The 15,302-nt window shown below is 35.2% G+C and overlaps 1 protein-coding gene across 3 annotated transcripts in view; it reads right to left on the minus strand.

Annotated features, from left to right (window-relative positions):
- LOC103695884 (Tetratricopeptide repeat (TPR)-like superfamily protein) overlaps positions 1-11,180 on the minus strand; it is a 28,247-nt gene extending 17,067 nt beyond the window's left edge. For 2 of the 3 annotated variants that reach the window (XM_088722112.2, XM_008777337.6), the window contains exons 1-11: positions 10,879-11,179; positions 9,612-9,704; positions 6,520-6,713; positions 5,686-5,790; positions 4,556-4,656; positions 3,805-3,883; positions 2,523-2,534; positions 2,296-2,361; positions 2,026-2,094; positions 1,876-1,932; positions 758-835 (exon numbers count right to left, since the gene is read on the minus strand). In XM_088722112.2, the coding sequence (XP_088578238.2) occupies positions 758-835; positions 1,876-1,932; positions 2,026-2,094; positions 2,296-2,361; positions 2,523-2,534; positions 3,805-3,883; positions 4,556-4,656; positions 5,686-5,790; positions 6,520-6,713; positions 9,612-9,704; positions 10,879-10,990 (966 nt within the window). In that variant the 5' untranslated portion in view covers positions 10,991-11,179. Of the gene's footprint in view, positions 1-757; positions 836-1,875; positions 1,933-2,025; positions 2,095-2,295; positions 2,362-2,522; positions 2,535-3,804; positions 3,884-4,555; positions 4,657-5,685; positions 5,791-6,519; positions 6,714-9,611; positions 9,705-10,878 lie in introns of all 3 variants that reach the window. The other variant, XM_088722113.2, reaches the window with a different exon arrangement.
- Between the last annotated feature and the right edge of the window lie 4,122 nt (positions 11,181-15,302).

A 15,302-nucleotide genomic window follows, 5' to 3' on the forward strand; every position in this document is an offset into this window, starting at 1 on the left:
GTAAAGATATTAGACTGAAAGAAAGATATGCAAAGCTGACAGCACCAAGCAAATAACATAAGAATAAAATGCATGAAGAATGATGAAAAACATTAGGGTAGATCTTAAAAGTAGGAAAACTAACACTTGAGTTTACGAAGAATTAGTTTAGATGAAGCTCACATGCAATGAATGTTGAAAGTAACTCCCCTTGAAAGGACTACAAATCTAAATCAGGGGGTATCAGAAGTGCAAAAAAAAACCTTTAGAAAGCCTAAAGTATTAGCTTTGTATAAGGACTTAAAGAATTTCTAATAACATATGCCCTTATACGTGTATTCATGGTGAAGGAAGAAATCATATAAAACACTACAAAGAATTGCAAAAGAGGTGTTGGTGCAAGTAAGAACAAGTGAAATTACAAATCATCATCCTTAAAGAAGGGGAAAGTGATGATATATGAAATTACTTGCCCTATACTGATTCCTATGTAATGACTACTATAACAGCTAACTAATTTCGAAGGAAACAGGATGCCACGTGAAATGCTAATGTTATATTGTAGTCTTCATGGGGAAAAGAGGTACAAATGCTTTAAGAAAAAGACACATAAAACATCTTTCATGTAGATTTATCAAAGTATCACACAAAATTAAGACATAAGCAAATGAAAATCAACAAGTTCAGGGGTTAATTTTAGACCTCACTGTCATGCACATTTAACAAAAGGGAAAGGTCTTAAAAAAAGTCTCAGAACAAAAAAGATATTATGGCAAACCTTTGAAAGTTCCAAGATGTGCAAAATCTTCCTTTGCAGACTTTCAGCCTCAGCCAGTCGATTTGAACTGAGCAAAATCTGCAAGAGAAGAAAATTGCCTGTAAAAATAATTCCAACTAGCTCACATGTTAAGAGATAAAACAATAACATCTATTAAACAAGCATTGGTATTTAGCTCAATTGATAGAATGAAGAAGTGAATTGCTCCCATACCGTACCGGAAGAAAACCGGTATGAATTTCAACTTCGAGTCAGTACAAACCCTATACCGAGGCATACCGAGGTAATATCGAGATGCGTATTGGCCTATACCGAAGCATTCTGACATGTATCGACGCGTACCAAGATAAATTTGAGAAAAATTGTTAGAGAACTATTTCGGTACAGAGTATATATCGTACCACACCGTACCGAACCGAACCGATAAGGTACCGATACGGTACTCGATACCAAGATTTTGGACCTAGAAAAACAAATGAGGCATTATTCCGGCATGCCAGGATACAAGAGCTTTGTGACAGACAAGACATGACACAAATTTAACAAAAAGAAGAGGAAACATCAACCATCAATAACCGGTCTTTTGGATAAATAATGCCCTAACATAGCTTTCAATAAACCAAGCCTTCTTAATTATGATTCTACAAACAAGTTCAAATGACACACATCTTTAAAACTCTACTTGTAAGGAGTCACCGAAACTTATCCAATAAACCCCTAACTTCTTGAACACTAAATTGGTACAACAGAATTCTATCTTGTGCAAAGAAAGTAAATCAGCTCTACAAAAACTATTAGAGCATCGAAAATTTAAGAAAAAAAGAATAGACAGAAAGAAAGAATTTGATACATGTGGCCTCATTGCAAAGCTATGGCATATTAGGCAACTTTAAAAATTGTTACAAGGAGATGATGAACATCTGTGGCATCTTTAAAAATATCAAATTAATGACTTTGAAGGAGCAAATATGAGAGCCCTTAGGTTTTTTCTCAATAGAAAAACCATATCTTTGAACATATTTTTTCCATAAAGATATCATACAGCTGTATGGATTTGATGTTAATACTAGTCAAAGTGTGGATATAAAAGTTGAAAAGGAAAAGCATGAGCTTATTACCTGAGAAAGATACCTCATCCTCCGTACACATGTTGTTGATTCCCCTAGACCACTTTCCTAAAAGATTGTCAATTATCAGCCATCAAAACTATAATCTACAAATTCCAAGGCATGATAAAAGACATGTTAATTGAACATGCACCAAAGAACCTCGAGGATCCTAATAGACTCCTGTATAAGGTCCACTGAGTCCTTTTCCTTCCCTAGTAGATGCAGCACCTAAGAAATAAAGGTATAACTTTTCATAAATACGAACAAATATGCTTAGGCAAAAAATCTGAATGCATCATTAGAAAAGTAAAATCACAGCAACAAACTTTTCTGAACACCACAATGTCTTAACCAAATTACGAAGTATTGTTGAAATGAAAGAAATCTGAATGGTAATTTCTTTTCATGAATAAGCAACTCAGATTTTACCGTTCCAAGATGATACATTGTATTTGCATAGTCTGTGTGGCCATGGCCCAGAACACGACCTTTTATCTGCACAAGTTATAGAAAAGCATATCACAACATAAGAAAAATAGAAGTTGACTATATAAAGAGTGAAACAAAAGCACCATATAAAAATTGGTGACTGCAGAAACATGAAATGATAAAGAAAACATGAGATGATAAAAGGAAACATGTTTAGAATTTAGTACCTTCAAAGCCCGCTGCCAGCAGAAAAATGAAATGACAATAAAAGAGAAAAAAAAGAAAAAAAGTCAGTGGAAAGCATTGTCAGGATAATAAAATGTCGTTGTAAGACATTGCTTTGAAAAAGAAAGATATTCTTTACTTGACATAAAAACACGGAGTACAAGTAAATAGATGCATTGAGAATGTAGAAGATGAACAAAATGGCTAAACAGAAAGACTTGTCTCACAAAAAAAAAAAATCATGCTTGAAAACAAATCACGGTCTCAAGCAACAATGTAGGATATTTCTTTCCAATCATATCCCTACTGGACACGATGAATTGTAAAGAGGGCAAGTAGATCTGTATGTTTAGCATATTAGAACATGCACAATGATTGCAGGTTCAATTCCAAGGCCACATCACAAGAAGGTTTAATTAAATTTATATAGATGTACTCTTTGTTGCATATATATAAGGAATTTATTTAAGATATTATATTAGTAACGACACCAAAAATAAAGAAAGAAAGAGAAATACTAGAATTGTTGATCAGGTTACACTTTCTATAAGGGTCTGTTTGTTACATGTAACTAAAATAATGGAAGTCAGAACCTTGAAAGTTAGATCCACTTACAGCAAGCTATATGTGAGGTCTATAAGATATTTGGTTGCTTCCCACTTACAAATTTGCTGCTGCTAATTACTTGGTGCATTGTCAGAAACAATCTGCACCAAATTTTTTGCTCACTAACTTTGTCAGTGCCAGCATCTACTGACCTAAGCATATGTGGACCATCATGTTTCTTTGAAGAAAGTTTTCCAATTTATCCCAAAACCATGCGAACAGGAAATGATATGCTTAGAACAGTCTGACTGGATATAATTTAAAACAAAAGGAAGATATTACATATCAAGTCATAATACAATATAGACCAATACATACATATACAGCCAAATACTGTTTGACACATGATACATCCCCCCACCCCCCACCACCCGGCGGCCAACAAGCAAACAATATGGTACATTCTAGTACTTGAATCGTGTACATTTCATGCCCTCACTTCTTATACTTGATTAGCTACTAAAGAATAAAAGCACAAACCAGTGAAGTAACCAACTTAAGTTAAACCATTAATGAAACAAGACATTGAGATATCCTCCAAACTGACATGGACATAAGCTGCATGTCAAAAATTTTCAATTACAAAGAACCCAGCTATCAACAATTATGACCAACCCAGGTACCACGGAAATGAAATATCATCCCCTTCAAAAAATAATCAAAACAATATATTGCTACCTCATAACATGTCCGTGCTTGTTCAAGTTTCCGTTGTGCAAGATAAAACTGCCCAAGGTTGTGAAGAGCAGCCCCTACACTAAAACAAGCATGTTATCTTACTTTCTGGCAAACACAGTAGGTTGTTTATGCTCACAAAAATATTATAACATTAATGAAAGAAAAAATCATGAAATTTAATATGTATACTAATGCGAATAATTTAAGCATAAATCAGGTGGGAAAGGATATCTTATTTTTTGTTCATGATTCAAAATTAGCGTGTTTGTTTAAATAAAAAATTTTCTAATCAAATTATACAGTTTACCAGAAATCATGTGGATAACTTATTCCAAACAGTATTTCAAAAAATGAGATTTTTAATTACGACAATCATCAATAAGAAAGAACTTGTGAAACTATTTTCATAGTAAAGAGACATCGCACTTTAGCTTACATCTTTTATTATGTTTTTTAAGAATCAAAAATGGCTAACATGTTTTCTTTTCCGGAAATATAATATGGACACCGTGTATGAACTTATATATTACTGAGTGAAAGGTAAAAAGTGCATATAATACTAACATGCATGCCTCTGACATTTCAAGTATTAGGAATCATGTGAAACATGGATTCTTTCATGGTTATTTCCCCATTCTGTTTTTATTCTGCATTTCATACCTCCACAACTATGATCCTTGATTCGTCAATTTGGTACTTAAAAAACCAAACAACATTATCTAGTGTAAAAATGTGAAAATAATAAACATACCGTATATCATCAGCCCCAAATGATTCTTCTAAGATACTAATAGCTTCCAAATATAATGGCTCAGCTTTCTCAAATGTTTTTCTTACCCTGTAAAGCTCTGCCTGCAAAAACCAGGTAAATGATCATTGACAGAAAATGATTCATAAAACCAGATAAAGTTTTAGACAAACAGTCATATCTTCAGGGAAAAAATAGTTTTCAGCAGTAAGATGAAGAAAATAAATAAAAGTGAAACTGACATATGATTCGTCAACTTAATCATAATCATCTAGCCTTTTCCCAACGATTTGGGGTTGGCTTTCCAGATAGGGCCACCTCCGATGTTATTCCAAGAAACTGATATATGATTACGTTCAATAACTTTTACACGATCTTATGTTACATAGGTGATAACATACACAAGTAGATGGCAAATGGTATATAGATGCTTCTATAAGCTTCATGTATTCAAGTAGAACATGTACATTAGAACTAAGATAAAATAATGCTTTCTCACTAAATTTTTACTTCTTTCCCACACTTAGGTTGGTAAGGTTCACTATTTCGAGAAGATAAATATATAGTTATTACCTACATATATAAATCCCTCTTTCAGATATATTTGTCCAGTTGAGTGAAAATGAGTCATGATCCGCATCGCTATATCTGTTATCTACCTAAATACTCAAAAAGAGTCCAATCGAAATCTTTATATCAGATGTTACTGCACTAATAAGTTGCATGTCTTTTAGGGAACGAGGGAGGCCTATTGGAATCTTTAAATCCTGTCCTCGGTCATTATCCACGTTGTTATCTGTTTATATAGATCACCTCAAATTTATCAACAAGGGAGAAATGTATGTGTTAGTTGCTGTTAATGTTTTATCTTGTAGATACATAGTTCCAGGATCTGAGGTAGTATCAGGTGAAAAAAGTTAAGAAATTCACTGGCATATTCATGAAAATGCCAGGTTTCATGTCCTTTTCATTTTTATTTGAAGTTTTCTGAGACAATAGCAATGTCTTTTCATTTTATATTGGGAGAAAAAGGGACTGCCATGACTTTATTACATGGCCGAGAAATAGAATACTAACTTCACGAAAATAGCAACTAGCAGAGAAGGATGTAATCAAACCTATAACTAATTTACCAGGTTGTTAAATGATGATGCAACATGTGGATCCCTTGGTCCAAATCCTTCTTTAGCCTCATGTAAAGCTGACTGGAAGTACTTCTCGGCTTCATCTAGCTTACCCTACACAATAAGAACAAGACTAGTGAAAATTCCAGAAGAAGCTCAAATGAAGAGATCATTTGAAGAAAACTAATTAAGTTTTAACTGTGGTTAAAAGTTAAAACAAGAATTTCTCCAGTAATGAAGGCTAAGGCATATCGACTGAGACACGGGAAAGATTGGTTCAAGTTGCGTCAAGAAAGAAAATTCTATGTTATTACCCAAGAGAAACCAACCAGGGCAAAGTAAAACGCCTGAGCCAGCCGATTGTGAAATGATTAGTAGATGGCCACATGAAAATTTGCATAAGTACTGCAGAATATACCATATTAGCAGGCCTTTATTTAGCTCATCAGTTCTTGTACCATAATACATGTCAATAACATTTTAACAGAAAATTATATCTAAGAAACACCTGAAACTGTGGGTCCACTGTGATGTGACACAAGTGTCATGTCGTGGAATGAAGAACCTAAAATCTAGCTAACATCAGTTTGTCCATTAGAAGTTAATTATAACGATACAGTGCCTGATGCCAAAAAAGAAAAAAAAGGGAATAAAAAGAAAAAGCACAGCTTCCAAGTCTGGTCTAACTGATGATGGGGCTAAAGACTGTATTAGGTCTAGAAGAAAAGCCTGGGCAACAAGATTATGCTCAGCAGAATGATCCATGAAAACAACAAGTTCATCAGAATTCCTATGGTAATAAAAACATGAGGAAATAGAAGTAAGAGATGATGAGATACGTGCTTTCAGAAATAGATCCCTGCCATTATCCGTAAAAATTCTCCACTTAGACGTATGTGAATTTGATATCACTGAACCATCTTCAATTCTGCGTAAACCAGTAACATAAGACTGTGCTTGATCATTTTCAGTAACCAAATCAGCCACAGAAACATCCTGAGCAAAGACAGGGTTCCTGCTGAAACCGAGATAAATTGCTGCGGTACCACAGAGATCAAGATTAGTCATGATAACCTATATAATTTTTTAAAAAAAAATGATACATCTGCAAAATATCAGAAAATGATACTGCATAACAAGTTGGATACATGATCCACAATTTTTTTTGACAACTAGATAGTGAAACTATTGAAAAGAAAATTACTTCTAAAACAAGGACAACCAGAATTATATTAAAGCAAAGAGCCTACTTATGGATTCTATAAATTCAAAACAAAAACCTCATGTAACTTTTGTGTCCCCACAATAACTTTAGATAAGAAAAAAAAATTTTACCAGATAGTTAGAGAACACGAGGGAGAATTGCACAGACACTAGCAATATCATGCCTGTTGTGAGGTAAGGAATCAAGTCTGTATAGGGGCCTTTCAAGATTCGACCCTGGCCCAAGCAATTAGCCAATTACATTATCAGTTAGCTTTAGTTACTTCATTATGAATGAGGAGGTACAATATTCAAACCCTGGTCAAAAATTCAAACCTTTGCTCCATTAGAAGTCATCGAGAAATTATATTCCCCAAAATCCCTCCACAACTAGCTCTGCCAAAATCCCAACAATACCTGAACTGTTGTTATGTTGTCCTGTAAAATGGGTGCAGTTTCTTCTTTGGAGAATATGACTTACATTTGAGATACATGTTCTAGACATCATATCTACATGCAAGATTTCACAAATATCACTCCTTCGTAAAAAAAAGCAGGGCCATAGACTATGTGCCCCTTATTTTCTGAATGACTAGACAGGCTTGTCCACAATCTTCCAATGATTTCCTTCCAAATGCCAGAAATTACCACCTATAGAATGAATTTTCCATCTCCTTTCCCATGCTATGAAGTCAAGTAACATGCCCTGCTCCAGAATATTCTTCAAAGTTGAGTGCCAAAACCAAGATAATGGCAGCGACTGTGATTAATGGGACCACAAAAACCTAGCCTTCACATATTCAAATGATTAACAATTAGCCAACTCCTTGTTACTCTCCAACAAACTGCTTACAAAGCTTACATATCTGGAAGTGGTCAACTCCAAATTTTCTTGATGAATGTTGCCCAAAAAAGAAATTCAATCTCCAGTTGAGCTTGACTACTACACAAATTAGAAATAGGAATGACCCTGACGACAAATGACAAACTTTAAGAATGTGCTGGGTGGAAAAATGCAAGGAATGTATACTCATCAAGAGTGCTCAAATATTTCGAAATTTTCCATCAGTACATAGTGTTACAACCGGCACTCTTGAAACTTGAAAGAATTCAGTATAAACTCCTCACCATTTAAAGCCAGCTAACATTCACTATAAAGCTTTTTCCATCTTGCAGACTAACATAAAATCTAAACAGTAAACACCATTCATATTTGATCTTCTGTGTCAGAAACATCATACTTCTTAATTTACAACTCCATGGACCAACTTCTCCCCGAATTTGGTAACCTTCCTCCAATCTCCAGAGGTCCGCAACCATATTCTATATAGCAAGGTGACGTAGTGGAAGCAAGATTGCCATATGATCAGAGGGGCAAAAGTAAATCTTACTAAGGGCTAGTCAATGAGAAAACTTCCAAGAAGTAAATATCAACACCAAACACCACAACTATAATTTTTTTAGTTGTTGGAAAGATCTTTTTAGAGTCTGTAAGTATTCTATGACTGCATGTCATCAGATTTCAGTGTTTCAAGGATAAAAAAGTGCTTCAGATATAATTTTGAGACATGATTATCATTTGTTGGTAACTAAATGGAATTCCAATGAGGATCTATATAAACTGCCTTTTGAGGTGTACTAGTCTCATTCTTCTCCACAGAAGCTTGTTTTAAGTATCAAAACAACACTATTTTTCAAATTGCAAGAGTTTGTTAACATGATCAACAAGGCTGAGACAGCACAGATGGGACCTCCAAAGAATGTTGAATACTTCAGAAAACAATTTCACCGTATTTCATTCCTTTATGGTTGAAGATAATGAGAAGTTGCATATCAAGCTGATGTAAGGTGAAGACCAAACATGGGAATCAGTTCAACACCTCTCGTCCTTCTTCCACAAAAATCAATGATGTAAAAACAGTCAAATGAGAAAATTCATCATGCTTCTATGACAAGTTGTGAGCAAACAAATTTATCATTCATATTTCTTATACTTGTAGATATGGAATATCAGCTACAATTCCTGGAGTAAATTGGAATTCTCTTCCGAAAAAAGGACTTGAGGCTCTGATACTTCAAGTGCCCGAATGGGGATAAAGAAATCAAAGGACAAGACTAAAGCAGATATAATATTAATACATATCAACCCATTTGAAGAGTAGATACAGCAGAGCTTCAACAAGGTGTAAATATGGCCTTTTACAGCAGATACATGGAAAATTTTGATTTTATGGACTGGATAACCAAGACTAGATTAGTATGATATACTGATTCTTCATTGGTACCACTGCAACCCTCTCAAGCCCTCCAAATTTTTCTTGTTGGCACTCTAACGGAAAAGCAACCATGCATGATTGGACAAAATACATTTAAGGGGCATTGTAGTGGCAGATCATGCACGTGCACAATTTTTTTTATGTGAGCCGTGATGGTCATGTGGTATCCACTCCAATGTCAAACTTGCACATGATTTTTGGGAGCTCTTGGTGTTCGAAAGGACATAGATATTATTGATTGTGACACTTCAGCAAACTACATTTTATTTGGGACAATTTTACCTCTTCTCTTCTCCACAAACCAACATCATCCCCACCCCCCCCCACCTCCACCAAGAAAGAGTGTAACATAATCACTTTGTGTTCATATGAAAAAAAAAATCACGTGTCATTGGAAACAACACGATATTTGAAAATCATTCAAAAAACACACAAAAGGCATATCGAAAGACGTACCAGTCGGTCCAGATAGTACAATCCCCAACATGAAATTCCAAGGATGTTTCCTCCATGTGGAGCCATAATTAGATTGGCCATAGCTTTTTGACCCTGAAAAAAAAATATATATGGTCATTAAGAACCCGGCATACATATTAGATCAATTGCTATGTTGCCTTTTTGAATATCATCTATGAGTGTCAATATGGGAAAAACTCTAGCGTAATGAACATTACAAAATCCAGACTAAGGGCCTATTTGGAATTTGCTGCCATATCCGGCAGCAACATCCCAAACAAGGCCTGATTGATTCATTTGCACCAAAAGAATAAATGGTGCACAAGTTCATAATTATAGTGATTAGCTAGCACGGATTCTGATGTTAGATATGAAAACAACAACAACAAAAACAACATTTATGATGATGATGGTGTAAGCTTCAGCGATTACACGATGTATAGATTGTACCTTTTGCATCCTAAGGGGGAAGACTTAATTATCAAATGTAACGGCATTGTTTTCCCAATTATCAAATCTTCCCATCACATCAACAACGGGCACAATAGACAGTCAAGATCCTTTTCAAACACTGTAGACAATAAAGCACTTGTATTGTTCAAATGATTATCCCGGTATGCATCTTAAATCTGCAAATATCTAAATTACAGAGTGCTGAGATACTGGAAAGGCAATTTTCTAATGTGTTGAAAACCAAGGGATTTCAGAATCCATGGCCTCTTCATCTTTCCACCTAATTACTTCAAACTTACTCTCATGGTAGAAATCACAAGAATAAGCTACTCGCCTACATCAATCTCGATTACAAACTCAGAAAAAGAATCAAATGTCCTGCTTCCTTTATAACCCGAAATCTCTGCTTACTCCATACAGATGAATTCAGAGAAATATATCATAAGGCCATTTATTAATTATCAAATGATTCAAGTCCTTCCATCACATTAACAGCAAGCAGAAAAGACACTCAATTTTTATGTTCAAATACAGTCTGCAACAAGCACTTGTTTTTCCAAACGATTATACCAGGTATGATCTCAAAGCTGTAAAACCCTAAAACACGGAGTACCGAACCATCAGTCATCATAATACTCCTTGACATACCCAAGATTCATCAAATCTACACGTTACCAAAACTAGACGCCAAGAAAGAAAAGAAATAAAGGAAAGAATTCTTAAATCGAAGAGAATAGAGATCGCACTACGGAATCCAACATTCCATTGATTCAAGAAAGCCATACCAGGGAAGAAATCAAGAAATAGAGATTACCGGAGAAGGAGATGGATGAGCCCGCGGTGGAGACCCTTGGAGCGTCCGCGGTGGCGAATTGGGCACCAGACCGGATTCGTTGGAAGAGACGGAACGCTCGTCGGCTCCACATGTCAAAACCCTAGAACGGAAAGATGAGGAGAAGAGGATGACCGGGACGACGACGAGATACGGGGAGGAGGATATATAGAGAGCTCTGAGGCCGTCGGAGGCGTCGCTCTCTACTCTTCAAGGCGATGGGCGCAACAGTGCCGTCGGCGAGCCTCTTAAACCCCACGACGCGTAATACGGACGGGGGTCACTTGCCGACTTCTTAAGTTAAGTTGGCATATTAGTCCCTTAAAGTGCTGAGTTCTGAATAACGGCTCGGTTGACTGCAAAGAGACGTGGAGGCCTACCCGATCCGATAGACCTTTAACAGCTCGAGATATCTAAAGCTCCTTATCTATTTGTGAAGTATCCCATTTGATATTTTTTATCCGAGAGTTCCCATTTCTGAATTTTCTCAGAATCAATTTCAATGAATACGTTCTAAATGGAGGTAGAAAGGGTGGGGCGGGCTTTGTTGTTAGGAGCCCGGACTTCAGGATGATTGTTGCTGGGGCTCCCAATTGTTTGACACCTCGGTGCCAGGGGCGGAGTTGAGAGCGGCCTGGGCTGGTTTGTGCTACATTTGGCGTGCCTTGCAAGAGAGAGAGGTTCTTCTGGAGGATAATTCGGCGACGGTCATTAGGTGGATCCTGCGGGTTTCTAGAGGGATCGGTGATCATCATCCACTACTGAGAGATATCCGGGCCATGATCCGTAGTGGGATGGTACTCTAGATGAAGTACGTGTTTAGAGAGGCAAGTGAAGCTGCAGATTGGGTGGCCTCTTTTGTTGCCAACCATTCGAAGGACCATCTCTGGGTAGGAGAGGCGGAGTTGCCCAGTGCACTCCGTAATGTACTATTTTTTGACTTTTTTGGATGTATATGTACATATAATGTATGATACTTCCGTTTTTAGCCCGAAAAAAAAAAAAGATGCGCAGTCATTGGGTTGTGGTATGCTGCCGACTTTCTCGTATAAGCTTGGTAAACTGCTAAACTAGTCCTATACAAGTGCCGACTCGAATGGCTGCAAAGATTTTTGTTTCTCTTTTTCAACCAAAAAAAGGTATTTTCTTCCTTTAAATAATGTGACTTGATACCTCAATGTCACTTTCCCTCTTGTGCTGCTCTTATTTTCCTTTTAAAAAAATAGAAATTGAACCAAAATTTATTTGTATTTACTAAAATTTACTATATATCTTTAACACTATTAGATTATGAAATCATAAAACAAATATATCAAGAATGTTTTGCCGATCAAAGTTGCAAGCCAAAGTGTCACTTGATTTACTAATGAAATATATTGAAAGATAATATTTTAAACAGTTCTAAAAAAAACTATCGTCCAGTCTAAACAAAACAACATTCCTCATAGCTTGCACCCTATATGAAATAAAGTCAATCATATATAGGATATGAAGTTTAATCATAATAATGATTTTATAAAAAGTAATATGAACCCATGGAAGGAGGGGTAAGTGAGGTTCTTTTGGTAATTGTAATTTATTTTTATTCATCAATTTATTTTAAACATATGCATGCGCGTGTGTATGTATGTATGCATGCATGCGTATACATATACATATAATGGAAAGTCCAAGAATCTAGATCATATTAGAAACAATCATATTAGAAACAAAAAGCTTTTATATATTCTTTTGAACTGGTGTCGTGCATGTGCTATGTGCATCCATATATGGACGATCATGACTGGATATGAATTTTTTTATATAGAAATCACGGGATGTTACGAAAGCAAGAAGGTTTAGAATACAAAAAATAGTCTTAGGTTTGGAGAAAACACCATAGAGCAAGATGAGATAATTATATTTTTCCTTATAGAAAGAATTGTGGGATCTATGAAAGTAAATAAAGAAGCTTCGAGCCATATGACCAGCTGCATAAAGTCGATCTAAGACTTTCTCGTTGAGAAGACCATGGAGGAGATGGAGGCCATGTTCCTCAAATAGTAGCAATTAAAATAGGTGTCAACCCTCTCTTGACAACAATTCTATCTACTAGCAATTTATAAAACCATATCTTACACCTAAAGGAGAAAAATAGTGATTTATAAAACCATGCCATAACACAGAAAGAAACTAAGATCATGCAATGGACCATGAAGCTGAGCCCATTAGCTCTTTCTTGTCCACTTTTCATTTAACTAGAAAATGAAAGTAATTTTTTTGCATGTGATGATGCGCTTGAATACAAATATCTTTGCGCCCTCTTGCATAACTATGCTCTAGATCAATAAGATCCTTTGCGCTCTCTTGCATAACTATGGATTCTAATGACAAATGAACCCCACATAATACAAAAGTTATTCATTACCTTTCCCTGGAGACCCTGGATATGATAATAGTTTCCACTTATGCCAATACTAATGTATGCATATCTATCTATGCTATATTACTAAACTATAACACTTGCAATGCATTTGAAGAGCTATGATTATTTTTTCTTATTCTCAAAAATATGATTTCTTAAATGATTAGAGGAAAGGAAAGGTGTGTCTGATATTTAGTTGTTTTTTAATTTACATGAGGATTTGGGAGATTTACATGGTGATTACTTTAAGAATATCATTAGATTTCAAATCTATATTAAAGGAAGTGGCATTGACAAGGTTAAAAAAAGCATGAGGACTTTCTATTCTTCAAAAGAAATTACTTTAAAAAAATAGATATTAAAGAGTTTACATTAATCTAACATAGAGATAAAAATAAAATTAAAATTATTAAATAAACTAAATATAGATTAGTAAAAATATAAAATAATATTAAAATTTTTCATATAGTTTTATTTAATCCAATACCTGAACCATATGTCCATCCGAACAACTCAAGCATCCACTTGATTTTAATTTTCATTATAACAATCGATCTTAGATAATAATAAAAAATGCTTGAAAAAATAATTCAATTATTCATGGAAGCAAAATTTCAAGCAAAGATCTGTTCATTTTCATACTTATGTCTTTATTTTTATTTTTTTTGGGTCATGCATTTCACATGTCTAAATACTAATCTTTATGTATTTATGTATTTAGTAGCGGCCTCAAAATCCAATATATACATATTAGACTTCGAGGCCTTCTTTATTTTCCTAAACCACGATGCACCTAGGTTTTCCAAAGAACATTACTTTAACTTTGGCCCCATTCCTCGTATAACTATTTGTTTTATGTGGCTACGTATCTTGAGATTGAGTGGATATTAGTTCTCTTCTACTTTATTCTGGTATAGAGCTGGTTATATTCATCACGCAAGCAATACTTCGGCTACATAAAACGTAAAAGTGGATAGATACATATTTATCATATATTAAATGGCATTATTTATTCCACCATTAAATTGAAACTTTTTATTCACTTCACCTAGTATTAGTTTGCCGTTCCAACTCACATTTTTGCTCGTTACAATTATGTACCTTAAACCATAAGATTAATGGTTCGAAATCTTTCATTGACATTTAATTTTATATTTATTTTTTAATGTTTATTCCAATACTTCTTCTAAAAAAATACATGCGCCCACACGTCATATCATAGTACAAGAGTTTGTAGGTGTATATGAATATATAAGAGACCATCGTGAAAATATTTTTGTTTGGTTTACTAATCCTAGAAAACCGTATGCATATATATAGCAAGGTAGATATCCCCTTCACTCTCTATTCATCTCTTCATATAATTTCATGTTTGATCTCATCTCATTTGGTATTAAACATGGCAAAAAATTAACAACAAATGTAGTCATTTTTAATATACATTTTTTAAGAGAAGCACCGGTAGAGTTGGGAAGGAAAATGGGGTCAGATATATGAGATTTTTTGAAGTAGCCACGTGAGGCTTAGATTAATGCCTTCAATATGAGGATATTTGTGAAACATTTTATAAGATTGAAAAACATCAAAATCTAGGGTTTTTAATTTATCATCCAATATTGTGCATTGATTGTCCTACCTATCCTCCCATGCACGCCACATGAAGAGGATGGCGTATTTATTTCACTCGTACGAAATTTCTAAGAAGCTTCTCGCAAGCATTTCATTCAAGCACTTCTTACTCTACAGCTCATTGACCAAACTACCCTTCACTAGTCGCACCGAAACAAGCTAACTTTCGGCAGAATTCGGCAATTGCTCGGGGCATCCCCATCCGGATAAAATTTTGGACCTCGTAATCATCGTTTAAAGGAAATAGGACTAAAACGTAAATCACCCCCATGAGTGACGCCACCAGTCCCACCGAACCCTCAAGCTAACCGTCGGGTCCCATTTGCGTTTCCCTCGTTTCAAAATAAAGCAAATACCCCCGTTTTCCTAAGTT

Source organism: Phoenix dactylifera, chromosome 5 (assembly GCF_051530095.1).
Source record: "Phoenix dactylifera cultivar Ajwa chromosome 5, Ajwa_hap1_PhDact_Kaust_v1.1, whole genome shotgun sequence".
NCBI lineage: Eukaryota > Viridiplantae > Streptophyta > Magnoliopsida > Arecales > Arecaceae > Phoenix > Phoenix dactylifera.